The sequence below is a fragment of the Scyliorhinus torazame genome, chromosome 8 (genome assembly GCF_047496885.1).
Source record: "Scyliorhinus torazame isolate Kashiwa2021f chromosome 8, sScyTor2.1, whole genome shotgun sequence".
Classification (NCBI taxonomy): Eukaryota; Metazoa; Chordata; class Chondrichthyes; order Carcharhiniformes; family Scyliorhinidae; genus Scyliorhinus; species Scyliorhinus torazame.
The window spans coordinates 152,615,655-152,641,583 of NC_092714.1; the positions used below are offsets into that span (position 1 = coordinate 152,615,655).

General features: G+C 43.6%; 1 protein-coding gene across 2 annotated transcripts in view; it reads right to left on the reverse strand.

Annotated features, from left to right (window-relative positions):
* The window catches only part of dgkh (diacylglycerol kinase, eta), an 857,220-nt gene extending 838,756 nt beyond the window's left edge, over positions 1 to 18,464 (reverse strand). Inside the window, exon 1 of one of the 2 annotated variants that reach the window (XM_072514377.1) lies at positions 18,297 to 18,464. In XM_072514377.1, the coding sequence (XP_072370478.1) occupies positions 18,297 to 18,350 (54 nt within the window). In that variant the 5' untranslated portion in view covers positions 18,351 to 18,464. Of the gene's footprint in view, positions 1 to 17,517; positions 17,687 to 18,296 lie in introns of those variants that run through there. The other variant, XM_072514378.1, reaches the window with a different exon arrangement.
* Positions 18,465 to 25,929: the final 7,465 nt, after the last annotated feature.

Consider the following 25,929-nt stretch of genomic DNA (forward strand, 5'->3'; position numbering starts at 1 on the left):
AAAACACACAGTCTCAGTGTGAAATCATCACACAAACTGACTCTCAATTTGAAATCATCAAAAACACACACTGACTGTCTCCATTAAATCATCACACACACACTGACTGTCTGCTAAACCATGACACACACTGACTCAATGTGAAATCATCACAAACACTGACTGTCTCGATGTGAAATCATCACACACACTGTCTCAATGTGAAATCATCATAAACACACACTGACTGTGCAATGTGAAATCATCACACAGGCACTGACCGTCTCACTGTGAAATTATCACACATACTGACAGCCTCAAATTGAAATCATCTACATCGCACGCTGACCGTCTGAATGTGAAATTATCACAGGCACAAATTGACTGTCTCAATGTTAAATCATCACACACACTGACCATCTCAATGTGAAATCATCAACAATACTCACTGTTTGTCCCAATGTGAAATCATCAACAATACTCACTATTTGCCCCAATGTGAAATCATCACAAACACACACTGACCATCTCAATGTGAAATTATCACAAACACACACTGACCATCTGAATGTGAAATCATCACAAGCACACACTGATTGTCTCAATGCAAAATCATCACACACACTGACCGTCTCAATGTGAAATCATCAAAAACACACAATTACAGTATCAGTGTGAAATCATCACACATACTGACTGTCTCAATGTGCAATCATCAAAAAGACACACAAAAAGGCAGCCTCAATGTAAAATCATCAAAACCATGTACGGACTGTCTTAATGTGAAATCATCAAAAAAAAACACTGACTGTCTCAGTGTGAAATCATCAAAAAAACACTGGCTGTCTCGATGTTAAATCATCACAAACACACACCGACTGTCTCAGTGTGAAATCATCAAAAACACACTGATTGGCTCAATGTGAAATCATCATAAACACACGCTGACTGTCACAGTGTGAAATCACCAAAAACACACACTGACTGTCTCAATCTGAAATCATCACAAACACACACTGTCTCAATGTGAAATAATCAAAAACACACACTGGCTGTCTCAGTGTGAAATCATCAAAAACACACTGACTGGCTCAATGTGAAATCATCACAAACACACGCTGACTGTCACAGTGTGAAATCATCAAAAACACACAGTTCCTGTCTCAATGTGAAATCATCAAACACACACTGACCATCTGAATGTGAAATCATCACACACAGTCAATGTGAAATCATCATAAACAGACACTGACTGTCTCAATGTGAAATCATCACATACAACTGACCATCTCAATGTGAAATCACCACAAACACACAATTACAGAATCAGTGTGAAATCATCACACACACTGACTGTCTCAATGTCAAATAATCAAAACCACACACTCACGGTCTCAGTGTGAAATCATCACACAAACTGACTGTCTCAATGACAAATCACCAAAACACACACTGACTGCCTGTTAAGTCATCACACACTTACTGCCTCAATGTGAAATCATCAAAATCAGACAAGACTGACTCAATGTGAAATCATCAAAAACACACTGTCCCAATGTGAAATCATCAAAAACACACATTGACTGTCTCAGTGTGAATTCATCACACAAACTGACTGTCTCAATGACAAATCACCAAAACACACACTGACTGCCTGCAAGTCATCACACACTTACTGCCTCAATGTGAAATCATCAAAATCAGACAAGACTGACTCAATGTGAAATCATCAAAAACACACTGTCTCAATGTGAAATCATCAAAAACAGACTTTGATTATGAAATCATCACAAACACGCTGGTTGTTAAATTATCACAAATACCCACAGATAGTGTGAAATCATCACAAACACACACTGACTCTCACAATGTGAAATCATCAAAACACACACTGACAGTCTCCGTGTGAATTCATCACACACTGACAGTCTCAATGTGAAATCATCAAAAACAGACTTTGATTATGAAATCATCACAAACACACGCTGGTTGTTAAATTATTACAAATACCCACAGATAGTGTGAAATCATCACAAACACACACTGACTCTCACAATGTGAAATCACCAAAGACATACGCTGACTGTCTCAATGTGAAATCATCAAAAACACACACTGACTGCCTCAATGCGAAATCATCAAAATCAGACAAGACTGACTCAATGTGATATCATCCAAAAAACACACTGTCTCAATGTGAAATCATCAAAAACACACAATGACTGTCTCAGTGTGAAATCATCAAAAACACACATTGACAGTCTCAATGTGAAATCATCACACACTGACTGTCTCAATGTGAAATCATCAAAAACACACACTCACAGTCTCAATGTGAAATCATCACACACTGACTGTCTCAATGCGATATCATCAAAAACACACACTGACTGTCTCAGTATGAAATCAAAAACACACACTGACTGCCTCAATGCGAAATCATCAAAATCAGACAAGACTGACTCAATGTGATATCATCCAAAAAACAGTGTCTCAATGTGAAATCATCAAAAACACACACTGACTGTCTCAATGTGAAATCATCAAAAACACACACTCACAGTCTCAATGTGAAATCATCACACACTGACTGTCTCAATGCGATATCATCAAAAACACACACTGACTGTCTCAGTATGAAATCAAAAACACACACTTACTGTCACAATGTGAAATCATCACAAACAGACTGTCTCAATGTGAAATCATCATAAACACACACTGATTGCCTCAATGTGAAATCATCACATACAGACCATCTCAATGTGAAATCAACACACACACTGACAGCCTCAGTATGAAATCATCAAAATACACACTGGCTGTCTGAATGTGAAATCATCACAATCACACACTGACCGTCTTAATGTGAAATCATCACACACACTGACTGTCTCAGTGAGACATCATCAAAAACACACACTGACTGTCTCAGTGTGAAATCATCACAAATATACAGTGATTATGAAATCATCACAAACACACACTGGTTGTTAAATTATCACAAATGCCAACTGACAGTGTGAAATCATCACAAACACACACTGACAGTGTGATATCATCACAAACACACTGACTCTCTCAATGTGAAATCATCACACACACTGACAGCCTCAGTATGAAATCATCTACAACACATACTGACCGTCTGAATGTGAAATTATCACAGGCACACACTGACTGTCTCAATGCAAAATCATCACACACTGACCATCTCATTGTGAAATCATCACACACTGACTGTCTCAGTGTTACATCATCAACAACACACTGACCGTCTCAATGTGATATCATCACAAACACACACTGACCGTCTGAATGTGAAATCATCACAAGCACACACTGACTCAATGCAAAATCATCAAACACACTGACCGTCTCAATGTGAAATCATCATAAACACACAATGACAGTATCAGTGTGAAATCATCACACACTTTGACTGTCTCAATATCAAATTATCAAAAACACACACTTACAGTCTCAGTGTGAAATCATCACACAAACTGACTGTCTCAATGTGAAATCACCAAAAACACACACTGACTGTCTCAATGTTAAATCATCACAAACACACACAGACTGTCGGAGTGTGAAATCATCAAAAACACACTGTCTCAGTGTGAAATCGTCAAAAACACACAGGCTGTTTCAATGTGAAATCACACACAGACTGTCTCAATGTGAAATCATCATAAACACACACTGACTGTCTCAATGTGAAATCATCACACACACTGGCCGTCTCAATGTGAAGTCATCACACACACTTACCGTCTCAATGTGAAATCATCACACACACTGACTGTCAGTGTGAAATCATCAACAACAAACACTGACCGTCTCAATGTGAAATTGTCACACACACTGACTGTCTCAGTGTGAAATCATCAACACAGTCTGTCTCAGTGTGAAATCATCACAAACACACACTGATTGTGTGAAATCATCACAAACACACAGATTGTGTGGATTCATAACAACACACACTGACTGCCTCAGTGTGAAATCATCAAAAACACACACTGACCGTCTGAATGTGCAATCATCACAAGCACACACTGTCTCAATGTGAAATCATCACTCACACACTGACCGTCTAATGTGAAATCATCAAAGTAACACAATGACAGTATCAGTGTGAAATCATCACACACACTGACCGTCTCAATGTCAAATTATCAAAAACACACTGACTGTCTCCGTTAAATCATCACACTCTGACTGTCTCAATGTGAAATCATCAAAAACACTCAATGACTGTCTCAATGCGAAATCATCACACACACACTGACTGTCTCAATGTGAAATCATCAAAAACACAAACTGACTGTCTCAGTGTGAAATCATCAAAAAACACAAACTGACAGTCTCAGCATGAAATCATTACACACACACTGACTGTCTCAATGTGAAATTATCACAAACACACGGTTCCTGTCGCAATGTGAAATCATCACACACACACTGACCATCTGAATGTGAAATCATCGCACAGACTGACTGTCTCAATGTGAAATCATCATAAACAAACACTGACTGTCTCAATGCAAAATCATCACGCACACACTGATTGTGAAATTATCACAAACACACACTGACAGTATGAAATCATCACAAACCCACACTGACAGTGTGAAATCATCACAAACACACACTGACAGTGAAATCACAAATGAAATGAAGTGAAATAAAAATTATGTAGTTACTGTGAAAAGCCCCTGTGCGCCACATTCCGGTGCCTGTTTGGGGAGGCTGGTACAGGAATTGAACTGTGCTGCTGGCCTGACTCGGTCTGCTTTAAAAGCCAGCTCTTTAGCCCTGTGCTAAACCAGCCCCACAAACAATGACAGTGAAATGATCACAAGCACACACTGGCAATCACAGTGAGAAATCATCACACACACTGACTGTCTCAATATGAAACCGTCAAAAACACACACTGACTGCCTGTTAAATCATCACACACTGACTGTCTCAATGTAAAATCAAATCCACATACTGTTTCAATGTGAAATTATCAAAAACACACAGACTGTCTCAATGTGAGATCATGAAAAACACACATTAACTGTCTCAATGTGAAATCGTCAAAAACACACACTGACTGTCTATCTGAAATCATCACAAACACACACTGACTGTCTCAATGTGAAATTATCACAAACAAAAACTTACTGACTCAATGTGAAATCATCACAAGCACACACTGACTGTCTCAATGTGAAATCATTAAAATTACACACTGACTGTCTCAATGTGAAATCATCAAAAACACACACTGAGTGTCTCAATGTTAAATCATCACAAACACACACTGACTGCCTCAGTGTGAAATCATCACAAACACACATTGACTGTCACAGTGTGAAATGATCACAAACACACACTGACAGACGCAATCTGAAATCATCACAAACACACACTGACTGTCTCAACGTGAAATCAACAAAAGCACACACTGACTGTCTCAGTGTGAAATCAAAAACACACACTGACTGTCTCAATGTGAAATTATCACAAAAACACACTTACTGACTCAATGTGAAATCATCACACCAACAATGACCATCTGAATGTGAAATCATCACACAGACTGACTGCCTCAATGTGAAATCATCATAAACACACACTGACTGTCTCAATGTGGGATCATCACACACACACACACTGACCGTTTCAATGTGAAATCACACACACTGACTGCCTCAGTATGAAATCATCAAAACACACACTGACTTTCTCAATGTGAAATCATCACAAACACACACTGGCTGTCTCAATGTGAAATCATCATACACACACTGACGGTCTCAATGTGAAATCATCACACACACTGATAGCCTCAGTATGAAATCATCTACAACACATACTGACCGTCTGAATGTGAAATTATCACAGGCACACACTGACTGTCTCAATGCAAAGTCATCACACACACACTGACCATCTCATTGTGAAATCATCACACACTGACTGTCTCAGTGTTACATCATCAACACACTGACCGTCTCAATGTGAAATCATCACAAACACACACTGACCGTCTGAATGTGAAATCATCACAAGCACACGCTGACTGTCTCAATGCAAAATCATCAAACACACTGACCGTCTCAATGTGAAATCATCATAAACACACAATGACAGTATCAGTGTGAAATCATCACACACTTTGTCTTAATATCAAATTATCAAAAACACACACTCACAGTCTCAGTGTGAAATCATCACACAAACTGACTGTCTCAATGTGAAATCACCAAAAACAAACACTGACTGTCTCAATGTTAAATCATCACAAACACACACAGACATAAACTCGGATCGTGTTTTCCGGGTCCTTAAGGGGGAGGGGGAGCAGCCCCAAGTCGTGGTCCACATTGGCACTAACGACATAGGTAGGAAAGGGGATAAGGATGTCAGGCAGGCTTTCAGGGAGCTAGGATGGAAGCTCAGAACTAGAACAAACAGAGTTGTTATCTCTGGGTTGTTGCCCGTGCCACGTGATAGTGAGATGAGGAATAGGGAGAGAGAGCAATTAAACACGTGGCTACAGGGATGGTGCAGGCGGGAGGGATTCAGATTTCTGGATAACTGGGGCTCTTTCTGGGGAAGGTGGGACCTCTACAGACAGGATGGTCTACATCTGAACCCGAGGGGCACAAATATCCTGGGGGGGAGATTTGTTAGTGCTCTTTGGGGGGGTTTAAACTAATGCAGCAGGGGCATGGGAACCTGGATTGTAGTTTTAGGGTAAGGAAGAATGAGAGTATAGAGGTCAGGAGCTCAGATTTGACGTCGCAGGAGGGGGCCAGTGTTCAGGTAGGTGGTTTGAAGTGTGTCTACTTCAATGCCAGGAGTATACAAAATAAGGTAGGGGAGCTGGCAGCATGGGTTGGTACCTGGGACTTCGATGTTGTGGCCATTTCGGAGACATGGATAGAGCAGGGACAGGAATGGATGTTGCAGGTTCCGGGGTTTAGGTGTTTTAGTAAGCTCAGAGAAGGAGGCAAAAGAGGGGGAGGTGTGGCGCTGCTAGTCAAGAGCAGTATTACGGTGGCGGAGAGGATGCTAGATGGGGACTCATCTTCCGAGGTAGTATGGGCTGAGGTTAGAAACATGAAAGGAGAGGTCACACTGTTGGGAGTCTTCTATAGGCCTCCAGATAGTTCTAGGGATGTAGAGGAAAGGATGGCGAGGATGATCCTGGATAAGAGCGAAAGTAACAGGGTAGTTATTATGGGAGACTTTAACTTTCCAAATATTGACTGGAAAAGATATAGTTCGAGTACATTAGATGGGTCGTTTTTTGTACAGTGTGTGCAGGAGGGTTTCCTGACACAGTTTGTTGACAGGCCAACAAGAGGCGAGGCCACATTGGATTTGGTTTTGGGTAATGAACCAGGCCAGGTGTTGGATTTGGAGGTAGGTGAGCACTTTGGGGACAGTGACCACAATTCGGTGATGTTTACGTTAAGGATGGAAAGGGATAAGTATACACCGCAGGGCAAGAGTTATAGCTGGGGGAAGGGAAATTATGATGTCATTAGACGTGACTTGGGGGGGATAAGGTGGAGAAGTAGGCTGCAAGTGTTGGACACACTGGATAAGTGGAGCTTGTTCAAGGATCAGCTACTGCGTGTTCTTGATAAGTATGTACCGGTCAGGCAGGGAGGAAGGTGTCGAGCGAGGGAACCGTGGTTTACCAAAGAAGTGGAATCTCTTGTTAAGAGGATGAAGGAGGCCTATGTGAAGATGAGGTGTGAAGTTTCAGTTGGGGCGATGGATAGTTACAAGGTAGCGAGGAAGGATCTAAAGAGAGAGCTAAGACGAGCAAGGAGGGGACATGAGAAGTATTTGGCAGGAAGGATCAAGGAAAACCCAAAAGCTTTCTATAGGTATGTCAGGAATAAGCGAATGACTAGGGAAAGAGTAGGACCAGTCAAGGACAGGGATGGGAAGTTGTGTGTAGAGTCTGAAGAGATAGGCGAGATACTAAATGAATATTTTTCGTCAGTATTCACTCAGGAAAAAGATAATGTTGTGGAGGAGAATGCTGAGCTCCAGGTAAATAGATTAGATGGCATTGAGGTACGTAGGGAAGAGGTGTTGGCAATTCTGGACAGGCTGAAAATAGATAAGTCCCCGGGACCTGATGGGATTTATCCTAGGATTCTCTGGGAGGCCAGGGAAGAGATTGCTGGACCATTGGCTTTGATTTTTATGTCATCATTGGCTACAGGAATAGTGCCAGAGGACTGGAGAATAGCAAATGTGGTCCCTTTGTTCAAAAAGGGGAGCAGAGACAACCCCGGCAACTATAGACCGGTGAGCCTCACGTCTGTAGTGGGTAAAGTCTTGGAGGGGATTATAAGAGACAAGATTTATAATCATCTAGATAGGAATAATATGATCAGGGATAGTCAGCATGGCTTTGTGAAGGGTAGGTCATGCCTCACAAACCTTACCGAGTTCTTTGAGAAGGTGACTGAACAGGTAGACGAGGGTAGAGCAGTTGATGTGGAGTATATGGATTTCAGCAAAGCGTTTGATAAGGTTCCCCACGGTAGGCTATTGCAGAAAATACGGAGGCTGGGGATTGAGGGTGATTTAGAGATGTGGATCAGAAATTGGCTAGCTGAAAGAAGACAGAGGGTGGTGGTTGATGGGAAATGTTCAGAATGGAGTACAGTCACAAGTGGAGTACCACAAGGATCTGTTCTGGGGCCGTTGCTGTTTGTCATTTTTATCAATGACCTAGAGGAAGGCGCAGAAGGGTGGATGAGTAAATTTGCAGACGATACTAAAGTCGGTGGTGTTGTCGATAGTGTGGAAGGATGTAGCAGGTTACAGAGGGATATAGATAAACTGCAGAGCTGGGCTGAGAGGTGGCAAATGGAGTTTAATGTAGAGAAGTGTGAGGTGATTCACTTTGGAAGGAATAACAGGAATGCGGAATATTTGGCTAATGGTAAAGTTCTTGGAAGTGTGGATGAGCAGAGGGATCTAGGTGTCCATGTACATAGATCCCTGAAAGTTGCCACCCAGGTTGATAGGGTTGTGAAGAAGGCCTATGGAGTGTTGGCCTTTATTGGTAGAGGGATTGAGTTCCGGAGTCAGGAGGTCATGTTGCAGCTGTACAGAACTCTGGTACGGCCGCATTTGGAGTATTGCGTACAGTTCTGGTCACCGCATTATAGGAAGGACGTGGAGGCTTTGGAGCGGGTGCAGAGGAGATTTACCAGGATGTTGCCTGGTATGGAGGGAAAATCTTATGAGGAAAGGCTGATGGACTTGAGGTTGTTTTCGTTGGAGAGAAGAAGGTTAAGAGGAGACTTAATAGAGGCATACAAAATGATCAGGGGGTTGGATAGGGTGGACAGTGAGAGCCTTCTCCCGCGGATGGAAATGGCTGGCACGAGGGGACATAGCTTTAAACTGAGGGGTAATAGATATAGGACAGAGGTCAGAGGTAGGTTCTTTACGCATAGAGTAGTGAGGCCGTGGAATGCCCTTCCTGCTACAGTAGTGAACTCGCCAACATTGAGGGCATTTAAAAGTTTATTGGATAAACATATGGATGATAATGGTATAGTGTAGGTTAGATGGCTTTTGTTTCGGTGCAACATCGTGGGCCGAAGGGCCTGTACTGCGCTGTATTGTTCTATGTCTATGTTCTACTGTCGGAGTGTGAAATCATCTAAAACACACTGTCTCAGTGTGAAATCGTCAAAAACACACAGGCTGTTTCAATGTGAAATCATCACACACAGACTGTCTCAATGTGAAATCATCATAAACACACACTGACTGTCTCAATGTGAAATCATCACACACACTGGCCGTCTCAATGTGAAGTCATCACACACACTTACCGTCTCAATGTGAAATCATCACACACACTGTCAGTGTGAAATCATCAACAACAAACACTGACCGTCTCAATGTGAAATTGTCACACACACTGACTGTCTCAGTGTGAAATCATCAACACAGTCTGTCTCAGTGTGAAATCATCACAAACACACACTGATTGTGTGAAATCATCACAAACACACAGATTGTGTGGAATCATAACAAACACACACTGACTGCCTCAGTGTGAAATCATCAAAAACACACACTGACCGTCCGAATGTGCAATCATCACAAGCACACACTGTCTCAATGTGAAATCATCACTCACACACTGACCGTCTAATGTGAAATCATCAAAATAACACAATGACAGTATCAGTGTGAAATCATCACACACACTGACCGTCTCAATGTCAAATTATCAAAAACACACTGACTGTCTCCGTTAAATCATCACACTCTGACTGTCTCAATGTGAAATCATCAAAAAACACACACTGACTGTCTCAATGCAAAATCATGACACACACACTGACTGTCTCAATGTGAAATCATCAAAAACACAAACTGACTGTCTCAGTGTGAAATCATCAAAAAACACAAACTGACTGTCTCAGCGTGAAATCATTACACACACACTGACTGTCTCAATGTGAAATTATCACAAACACACAGTTCCTGTCGCAATATGAAATCATCACACACACACTGACCATCTGAATGTGAAATCATCGCACAGACTGACTGTCTCAACGTGAAATCATCATAAACAAACACTGACTGTCTCAATGCAAAATCATCACGCACACACTGATTGTGAAATTATCACAACACACACTGACAGTATGAAATCATCACAAACCCACACTGACAGTGTGAAATCATCACAAACACACACTGACAGTTAAATCATCACAAATGAAATGAAATGAAATAAAAATTATGTAGTTACTGTGAAAAGCCCCTGTGCGCCACATTCCGGTGCCTGTTCGGGGAGGCTGGTACAGGAATTGAACTGTGCTGCTGGCCTGACTCGGTCTGCTTTAAAAGCCAGCTCTTTAGCCCTGTGCTAAACCAGCCCCACAAACAATGACAGTGAAATGATCACAAGCACACACTGGCAATCACAGTGAGAAATCATCACACACACTGACTGTGAAATCACACACACTGGCTGCCTCAGTATGAAATCATCAAAGCACACACTGACTTTCTCAATGTGAAATCATCACAAACACACACTGACTGTCTCAGTGCGAAATCACCAAAAACATAAACTGACTGCCTCAGTGCGAAATCATCACACACACTGACTGTCTCAATATGAAACCGTCAAAAACACACACTGACTGCCTGTTAAATCATCACACACTGACTGTCTCAATGTAAAATCATCAAATCCCCATACTGTTTCAATGTGAAATTATCAAAAACACAGACTGTCTCAATGTGAGATCATGAAAAACACACATTAACTGTCTCAATGTGAAATCATCAAAAACACACACTGACTGTCTCTATCTGAAATCATCACAAACACACTGACTGTCTCAATGTGAAATTATCACAAACAAAAACTTACTGACTCAATGTGAAATCATCACACCCACACTGACCATCTGAAGGTGAAATCATCACAAGCACACACTGACTGTCTCAATGTGAAATCATTAAAATCACACACTGACTGTCTCAATGTTAAATCATCACAAACACACACTGACTGCCTCAGTGTGAAATCATCACATACACACATTGACTGTCACAGTGTGAAATGATCACAAACACACACTGACAGACGCAATCTGAAATCATCACAAACACACACTGACTGTCTCAATGTGAAATTATCACAAAAACACACTTACTGACTCAATGTGAAATCATCACACCAACACTGACCATCTGAATGTGAAATCATAACACAGACTGACTGCCTCAATGTGAAATCATCATAAACACACACTGCCTGTCTCAATGTGGGATCATCACACACACACACTGACCGTTTCAATGTGAAATCACACACACTGACTGCCTCAGTATGAAATCATCAAAGCACACACTGACTTTCTCAATGTGAAATCATCACAAACACACACTGACACGTCTCAGTGTGAAATCATCACATAAACTGACTGTCTCAGTGTGAAATCTTTATAAACACACACTGACTGTCTCAATGTGAAATCATCACATACATACTGACCATCTCAATGTGAAATCATCACACACACTGACTACCTCAGTATTAAATCATCAAAACACACACTGACCGTCTGAATGTGAAATCATCACAAGCACACACTGACCGTCCCAATGTAAAATTATCACACACGATAACTGTCTCAGTGAGAAATCATCAAAAACACACACTGCCTGTCTGTGTGAAATCATCACAAACACCCACTGATTGTGAAATCATCACAATCACACACGGAGTGTGATATCATGACAAACACACAATGACAGTGAAAGCATCACAAACACGCACTGACAGCGAAATTATCATAAACACACACTGACAGTGTGAAATCATCACAGATACACACTGACTGTCTCAATGTCAAAAATTCAAAAAAAACCACTGACTGTCTCAGTGTGAAATCATCAAATAAATACTGACTGTCTCATTGTTAAATCATCACAAACACACAGACTGTCTCAATGTGAAATCATCCCAAACACACAATGACTGTCTGAATGTGAAATCATCACACACACTGACCATCTGAATGTGAAATCATCACACACTGACTGTCTCAATGTGAAATCATCACACACACACTGACCGTCTTAGTGTGAAATCAACAACACACTGTCTGTCTCAGTGTGAAATCATCACATACACACTGACCGTCTCAATGTGAAGTCATCACAAACACACACTGACTGCCTCAGTGTGAAATCATCAAAAACACACATTGACCAACTGAATCTGAAATCATCACAAGCACACACTGACTGTCTCAATGCGAAATCATAACTCACACACTGACCGTCTCAATGTGAAACCAGCAAAATCACACAATGACAGTATCAGTGTGAAATCATCACACACACTGACCGTCTCAATGTCAAATTATCAAAAACACGCACTCACGGTCTCAGTGTGAAATCATCTCACAAACTGACTCTCTCAATGTGAAATCATCAAAAACACGCGCTGACTGTCTCCGTTTCATCATCACACTCTGACTGTCTCAATGTGAAATCATCAAAAACACAAACTGACTGTCTCAGTGTGAAATCATCAAAAACACAAACTGACTGTCTCAGTGTGAAATCATAACACACATACTGACTGTCTCAATGTGAAATCATCAAAAACACAAACTGACTGTCTCAGTGTGAAATCATCACACACACACTGACCGTCGCAATGTGAAATCACACACATTTACTGTCTCAATGTGAAATCATCACACACACTGACTGTCAGTGTGAAATCATCAACAACATTGACCGTCTCAATGTGAAATCGTCACACACTGCCTGTCTCAGTGTGAAATCAACAACACACTGTCTGTCTCAGTGTGAAATCATCACATACACACTGACCGTCTCAATGTGAAGTCATCACAAACACACACTGACTGCCTCAGTGTGAAATCATCAAAAACACACACTGACCATCTGAATCTGAAATCATCACAAGCACACACTGACTGTCTCAATGCGAAATCATAACTCACAAACTGACTCTCCCAATGCGAAATCATCAAAAACACACACTGACTGTCTCCGTTACATCATCACACTCTGACTGTCTCAATGTGAAATCATCAAAAACACAAACTGACTGTCTCAGTGTGAAATCATCAAAAACACAAACTGACTGTCTCAGTGTGAAATCATAACACACATACTGACTGTCTCAATGTGAAATCATCAAAAACACAAACTGACTGTCTCAGTGTGAAATCATCACAAACACACAGACTGTCTCAGTGTGAAATCATCACAAACACACACTGACTGTCGCAGTGTGAAATCATCAAAAACACACTTACTGTCTCAATCTGAAATCATCACAAACACACACTGACTGTCTCAATATGAGATCATCAAAAACACACACTTACTGTCTCAACATGAAATCATCATAAACACACACTGACAGCCTCAGTATGAAATCATCACACACACACACTGACTGTCTCAATGTGAAATCAACATACACGCACTGGCTATCTCAGTGAGAAATCGTCACAAACACACACGGACCGTGAAATCATCACAAACACACACTGATTGTGAAATCATCACAAACACACACTGACTGTGTGAAATCATCACAAACACATATTGACAGTGAAATCGTCACAAACACACACTGACAGTGTGAAATCATCACAAACACACACTGACTGCCTGAGTGCGAAAACATCACAAATGCACACTGACTGTCTCAATGTGAACTTCAGCAGCCCATGTCGAAATGCAGAAAGATCGGGACAATATCCAGGCTTCAGCTGACAGGTGGCAAATTATATTGGTGCCATGTGTGGAGTTTGCACATTCTCCCCGTGTTTGCGTGGGTTTCGCCCCCACCAGCCAAAGATGTGCAGAGTAGGTGGATTGGCCATGTTAAATTGCCCCTAAATTGGAAAAAATGAATTGGGTAATCGAAAAAAAAAAAAATTTATAAGTTGTATTCGTGCCACAGAAGTGCCAAGCAATGATCATGTCCTACAAGAGAGGATCTAACCATCGCTCCTTGACATTCAGTGGCATTACCATCGCTGTATCCCCACAATCAACATCCTGGGGGGTTACCATTAATCACAAAATGAACTAGACTTGCCACATTCATCCTTTGGCTACAAGAGATGGTCAAAGGCGAGGAATCCTATGGCAAGTAACTAAGGCAAAAGTCAGGAATGTAATGGAATACTCTCCACTTGCCTGTATTAGTGCAGCTCCAGCAACACTCAAGAATCTTGACACCATCCAGGATAAAGCAAACTGCCTGATTGCTACTCCTTCCACAAACATTAAATCCTTCCTCCACCGACGAACAGTGGCAGCCGTGTGTACCATCTACAAGATGTACTGCAGGAACTCACCAAGGTTCCTGAGGCAGCACCTTCCAAATCCATGACCACTACCATCTAGAAGTACAAGAACAGCAAATAACTGAGACCCCACAACCTCGAGGTTCCCCACCAACCCGACTTGAAAATATGTCGGCCGTTCCTTCACTATCGCTGAGTCGAACTCCTGGAACTCCCTCCCGAACAGCACTGTGGGCGTATCTACATCTCTGGGGCTGTCGCAGTTCAAGAAAGAAAATCACCATCACCTTCTGAAGGGCAACTAGGGATGGGCAATAAATGCTGGCCTAACCAGTGACGCAAACAGCCCTTAAAATGAATTTAAAATATAAATAAATCATCACAAACACACACTGACTGTCTCAGTGCAAAATCGTCACAAATGCATAGTGACTGTCTTGGTGTAAAATCATCACAAACACACTGTCTCAATGTGAAATCACCACAAACACACACTGACTGCCTCAATGTGAAAACATCACAAACAAACACTGACTGTTTCAGTGTAAAGTCATCACAAATGCACCGTCTGTGCCCGAGTGCAACATCATCACAAACACATATTGACTGTCTCAGTGTAAAATCATCACAAACGCCCACTTACTGTCTCAATGTGAAATCATCACAAACACACACGAACCTGCCTCCCATCCATTGACTCCATCTCCACCTCCCGCTGCCTGGTGAAAGCGGGCAGCATAAACAAAAACCCCTCCCACCCGGCTTACTCACTCTTCCAACCTCTTCCATCTGGCAGGAGATACAAAAGGCTGAGAACACGCATGAACTGATTCAAAAACAGCTTCTTCCCCGCAGTTACCAGACACCTAAACGACCCTCTTATGGGATGACCTGATTAACACTACACCCCTGTATGCTTCACCCAAATCTGGTATTTACATTGTGTTGCCTTATTATGTATTTTCTTTTTAGTTTATTTTCATGTACTTAATGATGTTTGAGCTGCTCCCAGAAAAATACTTTTCACTGTACCTCAGTACACGTGACAATAAACAAATCCAATCCAATCAATGTGAAATCATCACAAACACACTGACTGTGTCAATGCAAAATCATCACAAACACACACTGACAGTCGCAGTGAGAAATCATTACACACACTGACCGTCTCAGTGTGAAATCATCACAAACACACGCTGACTGTTTCAGTGTAAAATCATCACACACACTGACTGATGTGAAATCATCACAGACACACACTGACTGTCTCGATGTGAAACCATCACAAACACACACTGACTGTCTCAGAATAATCGTTGGTCTTTCTTACAGATAGTAATAAAGCAACTCGGCAGCGCTCCGCCACAGAAGAACTCTGGCAAAAACCCAGAAATCACTAAAATGCTGCTCGTCTGCTCTCAGTATGTGATCTGTGAGATGTGCCAGAGTTTACAGAGAGGAGGGTTGCTCAAACCGCATCCAGGGAGAAATTACTGAAAGAGGACACCGATTATCAGAGGGAAATCTCTCACCGTCACAATTCAGAGAGCGAGCAGTAAATTGTGATTATCTGTCTGACTCCAGTTGGTAGTTAGCGGATCTGTCGCACATTCAGCCTGAGATGAACTGAACTGACCCCGAATGAAAGGGAAACTATTAATAATGAACTTTCACGTGTTTTTTAAAAAAAGAATATCTTTACCTGTTAATATCTCCACACGAATTAATTTCCCCAGCTATATCTAGAATTTGCATTTTTTGATTTGAATACACAAGTTTTGCTGTCGTGAATCTTACGTTCAGAATATCTGCCGTGCAGACATGAAGGGAAAGTAATATTGCTGTTCACATGCAGGGAGGAAGGTGCATACTCCTGTCATCCACCGAGTCCCTCATCCACCGAGTCCCTCAGTGATTTTTAGGCACACGCTTCAGATAAATGAACCTTTAAAGGGGGCGAGAGTTTACAGACTCTCCTGGGTCCCACCTGGTTTTGTGTGTGTGATACCGAGCTGAATAATCAAATATTGAAAAATCAACAATGTTCACAAGACTGCTCTCTGGAGTCGTTCACTTGTGCGGATAACAGGGACAGTAACCCAGGTGTGGAATTCGCTTCTCAATGGAGCATTTCTGCACAATTTGAAGATTTGAAACAGGAACCTAATTAATTACGTCGTTCTGCCCACATAACCAGAGCCAGAGCTCTTTCCGAGATTGGATTCCCGGACCAGGCTGGCCATTCAAACCGTTTTTGCCTGTGAATACTTGAGTTGTTTCAATTGCTGGTTTGGAAAATATGATATCAATCTAAAACCGGTTGAAAAGTTTCATCTCTATGAAGAACAGATTGAGCGAAATGAGAATAGGATTACATTTGGGTCAGCCAATTGTACAGCCCGCTCTGATTCCCAAATTAAACTGGAATCCAGATTACAATGTTGATCAGGCACAAACACACACAAAAACACACATTGTTTCTCACAAAAACACACACACACACAGTCTCACTCTCAAACACACTCTCAATCTTTCACACACATAAATACACACACACTGTCACAAACACGCAATCTCACACACAGTCTCAGAAACACGCGTTCTGTCTCTCTCACACACGCACATACTCCCTCCCACTCATTCTCGTCTCCACACTAACCCGGGATGGAATTGGCAGCTTCTAACGCCCCTGCATTTTGGGGCTTTGCAGTTCGATATCTTTAAAAACGAACTTTAATTTAGGGCAACAACAACAAAAAAACACAGCCAGAATATTTCCTTCCTCTCGAATCCATGCAGATTTTTAACAGATGTCAACTTATTGGAAGGGCGGCCAGCCACTGCGAGCTCGCAGCCTGAACGGGGAGGGGCTGGAGGGAGCCGTCTTCTCTGTTCTCACATTGAGGTCGGCTAAGGGAATCATCGAATAAAGCAATTTCGAAATAATTTCGTTCCTCTGTCTGAGGCTCCCGTATTGTTCCCATTCCGTTTGATCAGCCAGAATGTCATCAGTCAGGCCCCAATTTCAATGCAATCAATCCGGGTGCAGCCTGGGTTTAACTTCCAGCCCCCGCACCCCAGCCCCTAAAATCTTGCATCTTTTGCTAAGTGATGTTATTTCCACTGTCACGAGTCAGACCCAACTTCCCAATCATTGGGGGGGGGGGGGGGGGGGCATTTACATCTCGGGACTGACACGCTTCAGTAACCACAGATGAAGGAGCAAAACTGCTGGAGCACTTCCTCCGCCTTCCACTGACCACTTGCTGGATAAGAGATTTGCAGTGATGCTAAAACTGCAACGGCGAGAAAGGAAATTGCTATGTTGGCCCGTGGAAAAGCCCAGGACAGGACAGACAAAGTGTTGGGGGGTTGGGCAGGAGAGGAGACCGGGGGGGGGGGGGGGAGTTTGCACTGCAAATCAACACAAGTACCCACCATCTCTTCCCAGACAGGACTCCGGCTGCAGTAAGAATGATACAATTCCTCCATCGTGGCGGCGCTTACAGTTTGTTTGGCAGCAGCGATCCGATCTCCACAAACAACCCCCCCACCTTCAAATCACTCACTTTGTCTTATCTCCTCCCCCCACGCCTTATCTGCTGTGTGAAGAGGAGGGAAGGGAAGAAAAGAGGTGGGGGGGGGGGGGGGGTGAATTGCCTGTGTCGCCTCCACGTGATTCACTGTCAATCCTAATAAGGAGCTGGACTTTTTCAGCACTGTGACTGAGGCAGCCGAGTCTTGGAGCCAGGCTTTCTCAGAGCTGCTGCATAACCGCCTTTAAACCACCCCATCCTCCTTCCCTCGCAACCCAAAAAAAATCTTTTCAAAACCCATCACAGGAATCTTAGCAAAATGGAAGAGGAAGAAAATACGATGAGGAAAGGTGACCCAGAGCTTTGTTTAAAGATTTAGATTTTTTGAAAAGGGGAAAGTGAGCTGGATAGATGCAGAGACAATTCGAGAGGAGTGTGGCTCCAGAGTTTCCCTGCAGCACAGAAGGAGGCCATTCGGCCCATTGAGTCTGCACCGACCATCTGAAAGAGCACCCTACCTAGGCTCCCACCCACCCCCGTGTCCCGCCCCGCGATCCCCATCCCCCAAACCCCATAACCTGACCTGCCCATCTTTGGGCACTACGGGACAATTTAGCATGGCCAATCCACCTAACCTTCACATCTTTGGACTGTGGGAGGAAATCGTAACACCTGGAAGAAACCCACGCAGACACTGGGAGAACGTACAAACTCCACAGTCACCCAAGGCCAGAATTCAATCCAGGTCCCTGATGCTGTGAGGCAGCAGTGCAGACCACTGTGCCACCCATCATACAGACTCGAAACATTAACTCTGGTTCTCTCCCTGCAGATGCTGCCAGACCTGTTGAGTTTTTCCAGCATTTTCTGTTTATAGTTCAGATTCTGCATATGACCTTGGTTTCTGCATAACCACTGAACCAGATTTCCAACTTCACAAGTTTTCCCTTTTGGCTTGGGCATACTCCTCCTGGGTGTGTCATCATGTGACCTCCTGCTTCCAAACACTTAATTCAACATGCCTACACTTGTGATACCCCACCCTCACGCACCAGGAGGGAAACAAATACAATCATTATTATAATTGGATATGATTCAGGGCTGGGGTATTTCCTTCACTTTCTCTGTCTCCAGCAAATTTAGAACTAGCAAATAGAAATGTACAAAGCATTTTTAAATAGTTATTTTAATGTTCCTATGATTTTTCTCCAGGGTTGTCAACTCTACGTCCTTCACACAATTTAACCAACTCAAATTAACTTGCTTTTCAAACTATTTCCCATTTTCTCCATTGCATCCTCTGGGACCAGCTCCAGTTTCCTTGATTTAGTATTCACTGTTTAATGCCTCTGAACCATTGTCCAATCAGGCATTGTGATAAAGATGTTCCCAACACGGAATTGTTGATCAGGGCTTCTGCAAGTCAAATTTTGCCCTTGGTTTTAATATGTCTTCTTGATATAATTCATGTTCCAAAATTTATTCTGAAAGTCATGGCTCTTTACACTTCGCTTGGTTGGGCTATTCGCCAGTCTCCAGCTTTCAGTCATACAGACTGAGATCCAGTAATTTAAAGTGGAATTTAACAAAGCTGGTGGAGGAAGCCAGGGAGGATCTTAAGAGGTGGGATACACTGCAGTTGACGTTGGCGGGGAGGGTCCAAGTGGTGAAAATGAATATTCTGCCGAGATTCTTGTTTATTTTTCAGGCTCTCCCGATATTTATACCAAAGGTCTTTTTTTGGAAATTGGACACGATCATTTGGGACTTTGTAAGGGCGGGGAAGGTGCCAAGAGTGGGGAGGACCCTGCTACAGATGCAGCAGGGGAGGCTGGCGTTATCGAACCTGCTTCATTATTATTGGGCAGCGAATGTGGACAAGGTGCGGTGGTGGTGGGAAGGGGTAGAGTGGGTTAGGATGGAGGAGGAATTTTGAAAAGAGTCTAGTTTGAGGGCTATGGTGATGGCAACGTTGCCAATGGCTCCGAGTAGCTATTCAGGGAGCCTGGTGGTGCAGTCCATGGTGAATATATGGAATCAGTTGAGGAGGCATTTTAGAGTGGAAGGGATGTTGGTGCTAACGCCGCTGTGCGAGAATCTTGGGTTTGAGCCGAGGGGATGGATAGTGTATACAGGAGGTGGAGAGAAGTAGGACTAGTCACGCTGAGCGATCTGTATGTAGGTGAAGGGTGCGCCAGTCTGGAGGAGCTAAGGGAGAGGGTAAAGCTGCCAAGGGGAAGTGGGTTCAGGTATCAGGGACTTTGCACGAAAGGTTTGGAGGCGGTTCCCAAGGTTGCCGGGATACACCCTGCTGGAGCGACTGCTGCTTCCGGATGTGGAAGGGGAGGGAAGAATTGGGAATATATACAAGTGGCTGGGGGGCCAGGGAGGCAAGCGGGTGGTGAAGATCAAGGAGAAATGGGAAGAGGAGTTGGGAGGGGAGATCAATTGGAGAGTATGGTGTGAGGCACTGTGTAGGGTAAACGGGACCTCCTCTTGTGCAAGAATGAGCCTGATACAGTTTAAGGTGATGCACAGGATGAATATGACTCGGGAGCGAATGAGTGGATTCTTTCAGGGGGTAGCAGATGGGTGTGAGAGGTGTGGGTGGGGGCCAACAAATCACACGCACATGTTTTGAGGTTGCAAAAAATTGGGAAGATTCTGGGCGGGAGTGTTAACGGTCTTAGACAGGATAGTGGAGGAGGAGGTGGACCCGGACCTTTTGCTGGCATTATTTGGGGTTTCAGAGGAGCTCATGGAGAGGAGGAAGGCTGATGTCGTGGCATTCGCCTCTCTGATTGCACGGAGGCAAATTCTACTGGAGTGGCGGTCGGCATCGCCACCGGGGGTAGCGGCTTGGTTGGGTGACCTGTATGACTTCCTCTGGTTGGAGAAGATAAAATATGCATTAAGGGGCTCTGCAAAGGGGGATGTTTGTGAACTTGTTTGAGGAGCTATTCATTGCAGGGGGGTTGGTGGGGAGGGTGAAAATGGGGGGGGGGGGAATTTGGACTGACTTTATTTGCTGGGAAATATGTTTCCTGGGGTGTTTATGTGTCGAAACCTGTTTTGATACATGTTGGTAATAAAATATATATTTTATAAATATAAAGCTGCTTGTACAGTCAGAGGCTGGATGCCCCCTGTGAGACGATTGGCAGTCAATGCAGTGAGAAGCCAGCCTCTGGTTGCACCAGCTGAAAACAATGGTAAAGTAAGTCTTCAAAGTTCCAGGCTGGGGTGAGGAAGAGGGAACGGATGATGGAGGAAAGTAGTGTTGACTGTTTCGGGCCCAACAGCGTCGCCAATACTGTGGGTATTTCTATTAATCTTAGTGAACCACAAGCCTTCCCTTATATCGATCAAATGACCACACAACCAGTTAGTTAGTTAGTTCGAAAAATGGTTTATTTACATACACAAGAGTTATCTCAACATGCAAACACAATATCTACTACGAGTTAAACTACACCTATCAGCTACAATAACCAAGACTTAACTTCAGGGCGACCGGCACTGTGCAAATGGATAAGGCCTTTATCTGGATTTCACTTGGCTGGTTCAAAGAAAGTGGCTCTGTCTCTGCGGGCTCATCCGTCAGGTAGCGATCGTTGGTCTTGAATTTAGCTGGCTGTTTCTGCTGCAATTGGGTTGGCACAGGCCGGATCCAAAAGAGACAGAACACATGGCTGTGTCCTCTTTTATCCCTCTGGGATTTCGCACTCTTTGGGGTGGTCCTTAACCTTGGACCCAATAGTTCGACAGGGCTCTGATTACTCTCTTCGATTTCGGCCAATAAAGGGTGCTTTGGTAGCTGGGCGAGTCCTTAGCGATCATTGACCTTGGCAGTTGTGCTTTCTGAGTAAGGGGAGTGGCGCCGATCAGTCTGTGGCTGTACCGGTTGCTTAATTGGAATTCTATTGTCCTGGGAAAATGGACCATTAAAATGCAAACGAGCGGGGGTTTCGATCAGGACTGGTTACCTGTGTTTTAGATACACATAGGCTGTGAATCTGTCTGAGTCCTGGGTTGGCCATGATTCCCATGGTCCTTTGCAGGTGACCATCTTAGATGGCTACATTCCTTCCTTTTGATCCTGAATGCGAAGCGTGGTGGATCACACTATTGATCCCTGTTCATCCTTGGTGGACCGGTCACCCTTGGTCAAGGCAAGGTTCTACTCTACTCTATCTTATGGTTTGGGACATTTACCTAATATTCCATTAATACATTCATAAATTAATTCATCTCTAACGGTTACTATAATTTATGTCACTATAACATTTAATTTATCCACACAGTTGATCTCTAGCTAACACTATCTAAGCTACTCTCATGCTACTGGTGAACATCAAAGAACTTATACACAGTACAAAATTTGAAACAGCAGTATCACATTTCTACTTAATCCTAATAAAGTTAAAGAGGTACATGGTTTATTTTTAGCAGCGATTGTTACATGAGTTCAATTTTGTTGAATTCCAAAGAAGGGGGCTCGGACTGTATATATCGGGGTGCAGGAGGCTTTTGCTCACCATTTACGGAGTCAGAGTGTCTGAATGACACTGTAGATTATTGCAATTACTAGGAGGGCCTCTACTATGTATGAAAGGGTGTTCCATTTGGAAATGTTTTCGCACCAGGTGGGGGTTTCGATGCCTGTCTTTATGTGTGGTGTAGGGTCTGGGCTGGTGGTGGCCTGTTGTGTGGTAGTGTTCGGGGCTGGTCTAGTGTTTGTTAAAACAGTCCGTTGCACGCGCAGTTGCAGAAGTCCAGCGATGATCCACACGCTTGTCAGCAGCCCTTGCTTCATCCTGTGTTTTCTGTTTTCCGGGTAATCCTGGGGGTGCAAGCATACTATCTGTTATTATCTTTGGTTAATATCTCGTTTTATTAGTGTTTCTCTCCTTACTCCAATTACCCGATATGATTGTCACCATGTGTGATTCCTTCAATTTTCTTTTTGAAATATCATTTTGGAGAGAAAAGAAATGCAAATTTTTAAAGTACAGAGACTCTCGCAGCTCGGAGGAGTGGGCGGACAATTTCTTCGACCAGTCTTTTCTTTACTTGCAACCAGTGGCGGTTGAGGCTTATCTTAACCAACCGAATTTCAGGGTGGCCAGTTTTATAGAGTTTCGTCTGAGGGTTCAATGCTAGTTTGCGTGTAGCAGCGTTTATAGCAATCAATTGTGTCATATGTGTAAATAGCAGGTGGGGAGTGACCAGGGGGCCATGGAAGGTAAAGGAAAGAAGGGGTGAGCATACAAAACCTGGCAAAATGCATTATTTATACCACAACCAAAGGGAGAGTAGAGAAGGTGAAACTAAGGCCTGCCAAAGGCAATGCAGAGTGTAGAGAACCATTCCAGAGAGTATGGAGTGACGGGAACATGAGATGCGTGTGTTCCAAATTCGGTAGAGACCACAGAGATAGAGAAAAATGGCAATGAAGGCAATGGAACGCCTTATGAACCCCCAAGAATTCAAGTTCGCAGCGACCAGTAGAGTAGGACAGTGTCCCGTATGGGAAGAATAGATCAGAAAATATCTCAAAGGGAAAGGATGGCCCCTTTGGAGTGAATTCTGCGCCAATGATGAAACAGATCCCGGAAGTATAGGGCATACTTGGTGGGAGAACCTGACAGAGATCCATAAGAAGAGCTTAGGGAAAGCTCGCAAACCGATGGCAATCGGGTCCTGCTTGGCACAATTGCGAGGCACAGAGGAGGTCGTGAGGACGCTCCATAGAGAGACTGAGGAGAGAGACAAGAGTAGTGAAGGAGATGTGAGTGGATATGAGAGAGAGAACAAGGAACTGAGAGAGCAGTTAGCGGCGAGGGACAAGGAGGTGGCTATTGCCAAGCAGGCACACCAGTCTTGTCTCGCCCATTTGAGCAGCTTTCAGTCCCAAATGACAAAGCCTACCAGGACACGCAACGCATGGTGTTGGTAAGACAGGAAACCAAACAAAAAGTTGAGCAGTTACAGAAACAGTGCAGCGATTTAAAAACAGCCTTACGATCACTCCACACTTCCACGACGAAACAAAGGCAGAGCTCGGTAGATCACGCAAAGTGCCGGAAGCAAATTGCAGAATTGCAATCTCTGCTTTCTGTTCAGAATAGGTTTCAGAGCACGTTTGGACCCCAGTTAGACCAGGAAAATGGCCCCGATTGGCAGGAGTTAAATGAGACTGCCCATAGATATGTACATGGAACATGTACACAGGAAGAACCCCAGAAACGAAAAGCACCCCAATCCCCAACTGCACAAGCAGAACACACCCCTATAAACCCTGTAACCACACATCGCAGGGCAGCAGCAGAAGGAAACTCAGATTTCCTATACACTACCCCGTTAACCGTCACTCAATTACGGGACGCGTGTGATAAAATAACACCGTTCCTACCCACATCGGACCCCCACCAGTTCTTAGCTAGAGTAAAACAGCAGGCAACCATGTACGGCCTGGATGAAAAGGAGCAAGTGAAGCTCACAATTTTAAGCCTTGACCCTTCAGTCGTGGCAGCCCTTCCCAACCCACACAATGTAGGAGGAGGCACCCTACAAGAAATGCACACAGCGATCCTAGCTATGGCAAAGGAGACCCTGTAGAAGGCCTAAACAAGTGTAGGCAAAAGAAGACAGAGCACCCCACAGCGTTTGCTGGACGCTTGTGGATACACTTCACGGCAGTATTCGGAGAATTAGCCCGTGCCCATTTGTCCCCAGATAATATGGCCAAATGGACTCACATCCTAGTCTCTCATGAGACAGAGGCAGGACAGAGAGCTTGCGCAAATTACGACCTCTCAGACGAGGCCCACAACGAGAGATGGGTTTTGAAAAGATTGTCCCGCACTTGGGAACAGTCCATCCAAGGCAAAACTGCATTTGTTAAAACAGAGGAAGAACAGGCAGATATGCACCCAGTTAGGACGCACCAGAACCCCGCATGGGTAAATGAGGGCAGGAACAGCCCACAGAAAACCAAATCCCAGGAGTGTTATAATTGCGGCTAATTAGGACACTATGCACGAGAGTGCAATGCGCCCCAGAAGCAGCAGAGAAACCAACAGACAGGCACCATAAATAAGAATAGGGCAAAGCCAATTCACAGTGTTAGCACCCGTTCTGAGAACGCAGATATGAACGGCACCGACTGACGGTGTTCGGGCTCTGCGACACTCTTTGGGACACGTCCGGTAGACCGGTAGTGGCAGACACAGTCTGGGGACACCCCATAGAATTCCTTTGGGACACAGGAGGGTCCTGCACCACACTCAATTCCTCCATGATGTTTCAGCGCGACACGTGGCCCACGACAGACACCATTACACTCAGCGGTTTTACAGCAGGGACACATCACAGCCCCTGTAGCGATTCAGATAGGGAACATTAAAACTAAACACCCCGTAGTTCTGGTCGATCTACCTCAGACAGCCGAACACATCTTAGGAATTGACTTCATGAGCTCCCACAACTTCTCATTTGACCCGGTAAATAAATGTGTGTGGAGAATGGTAAAG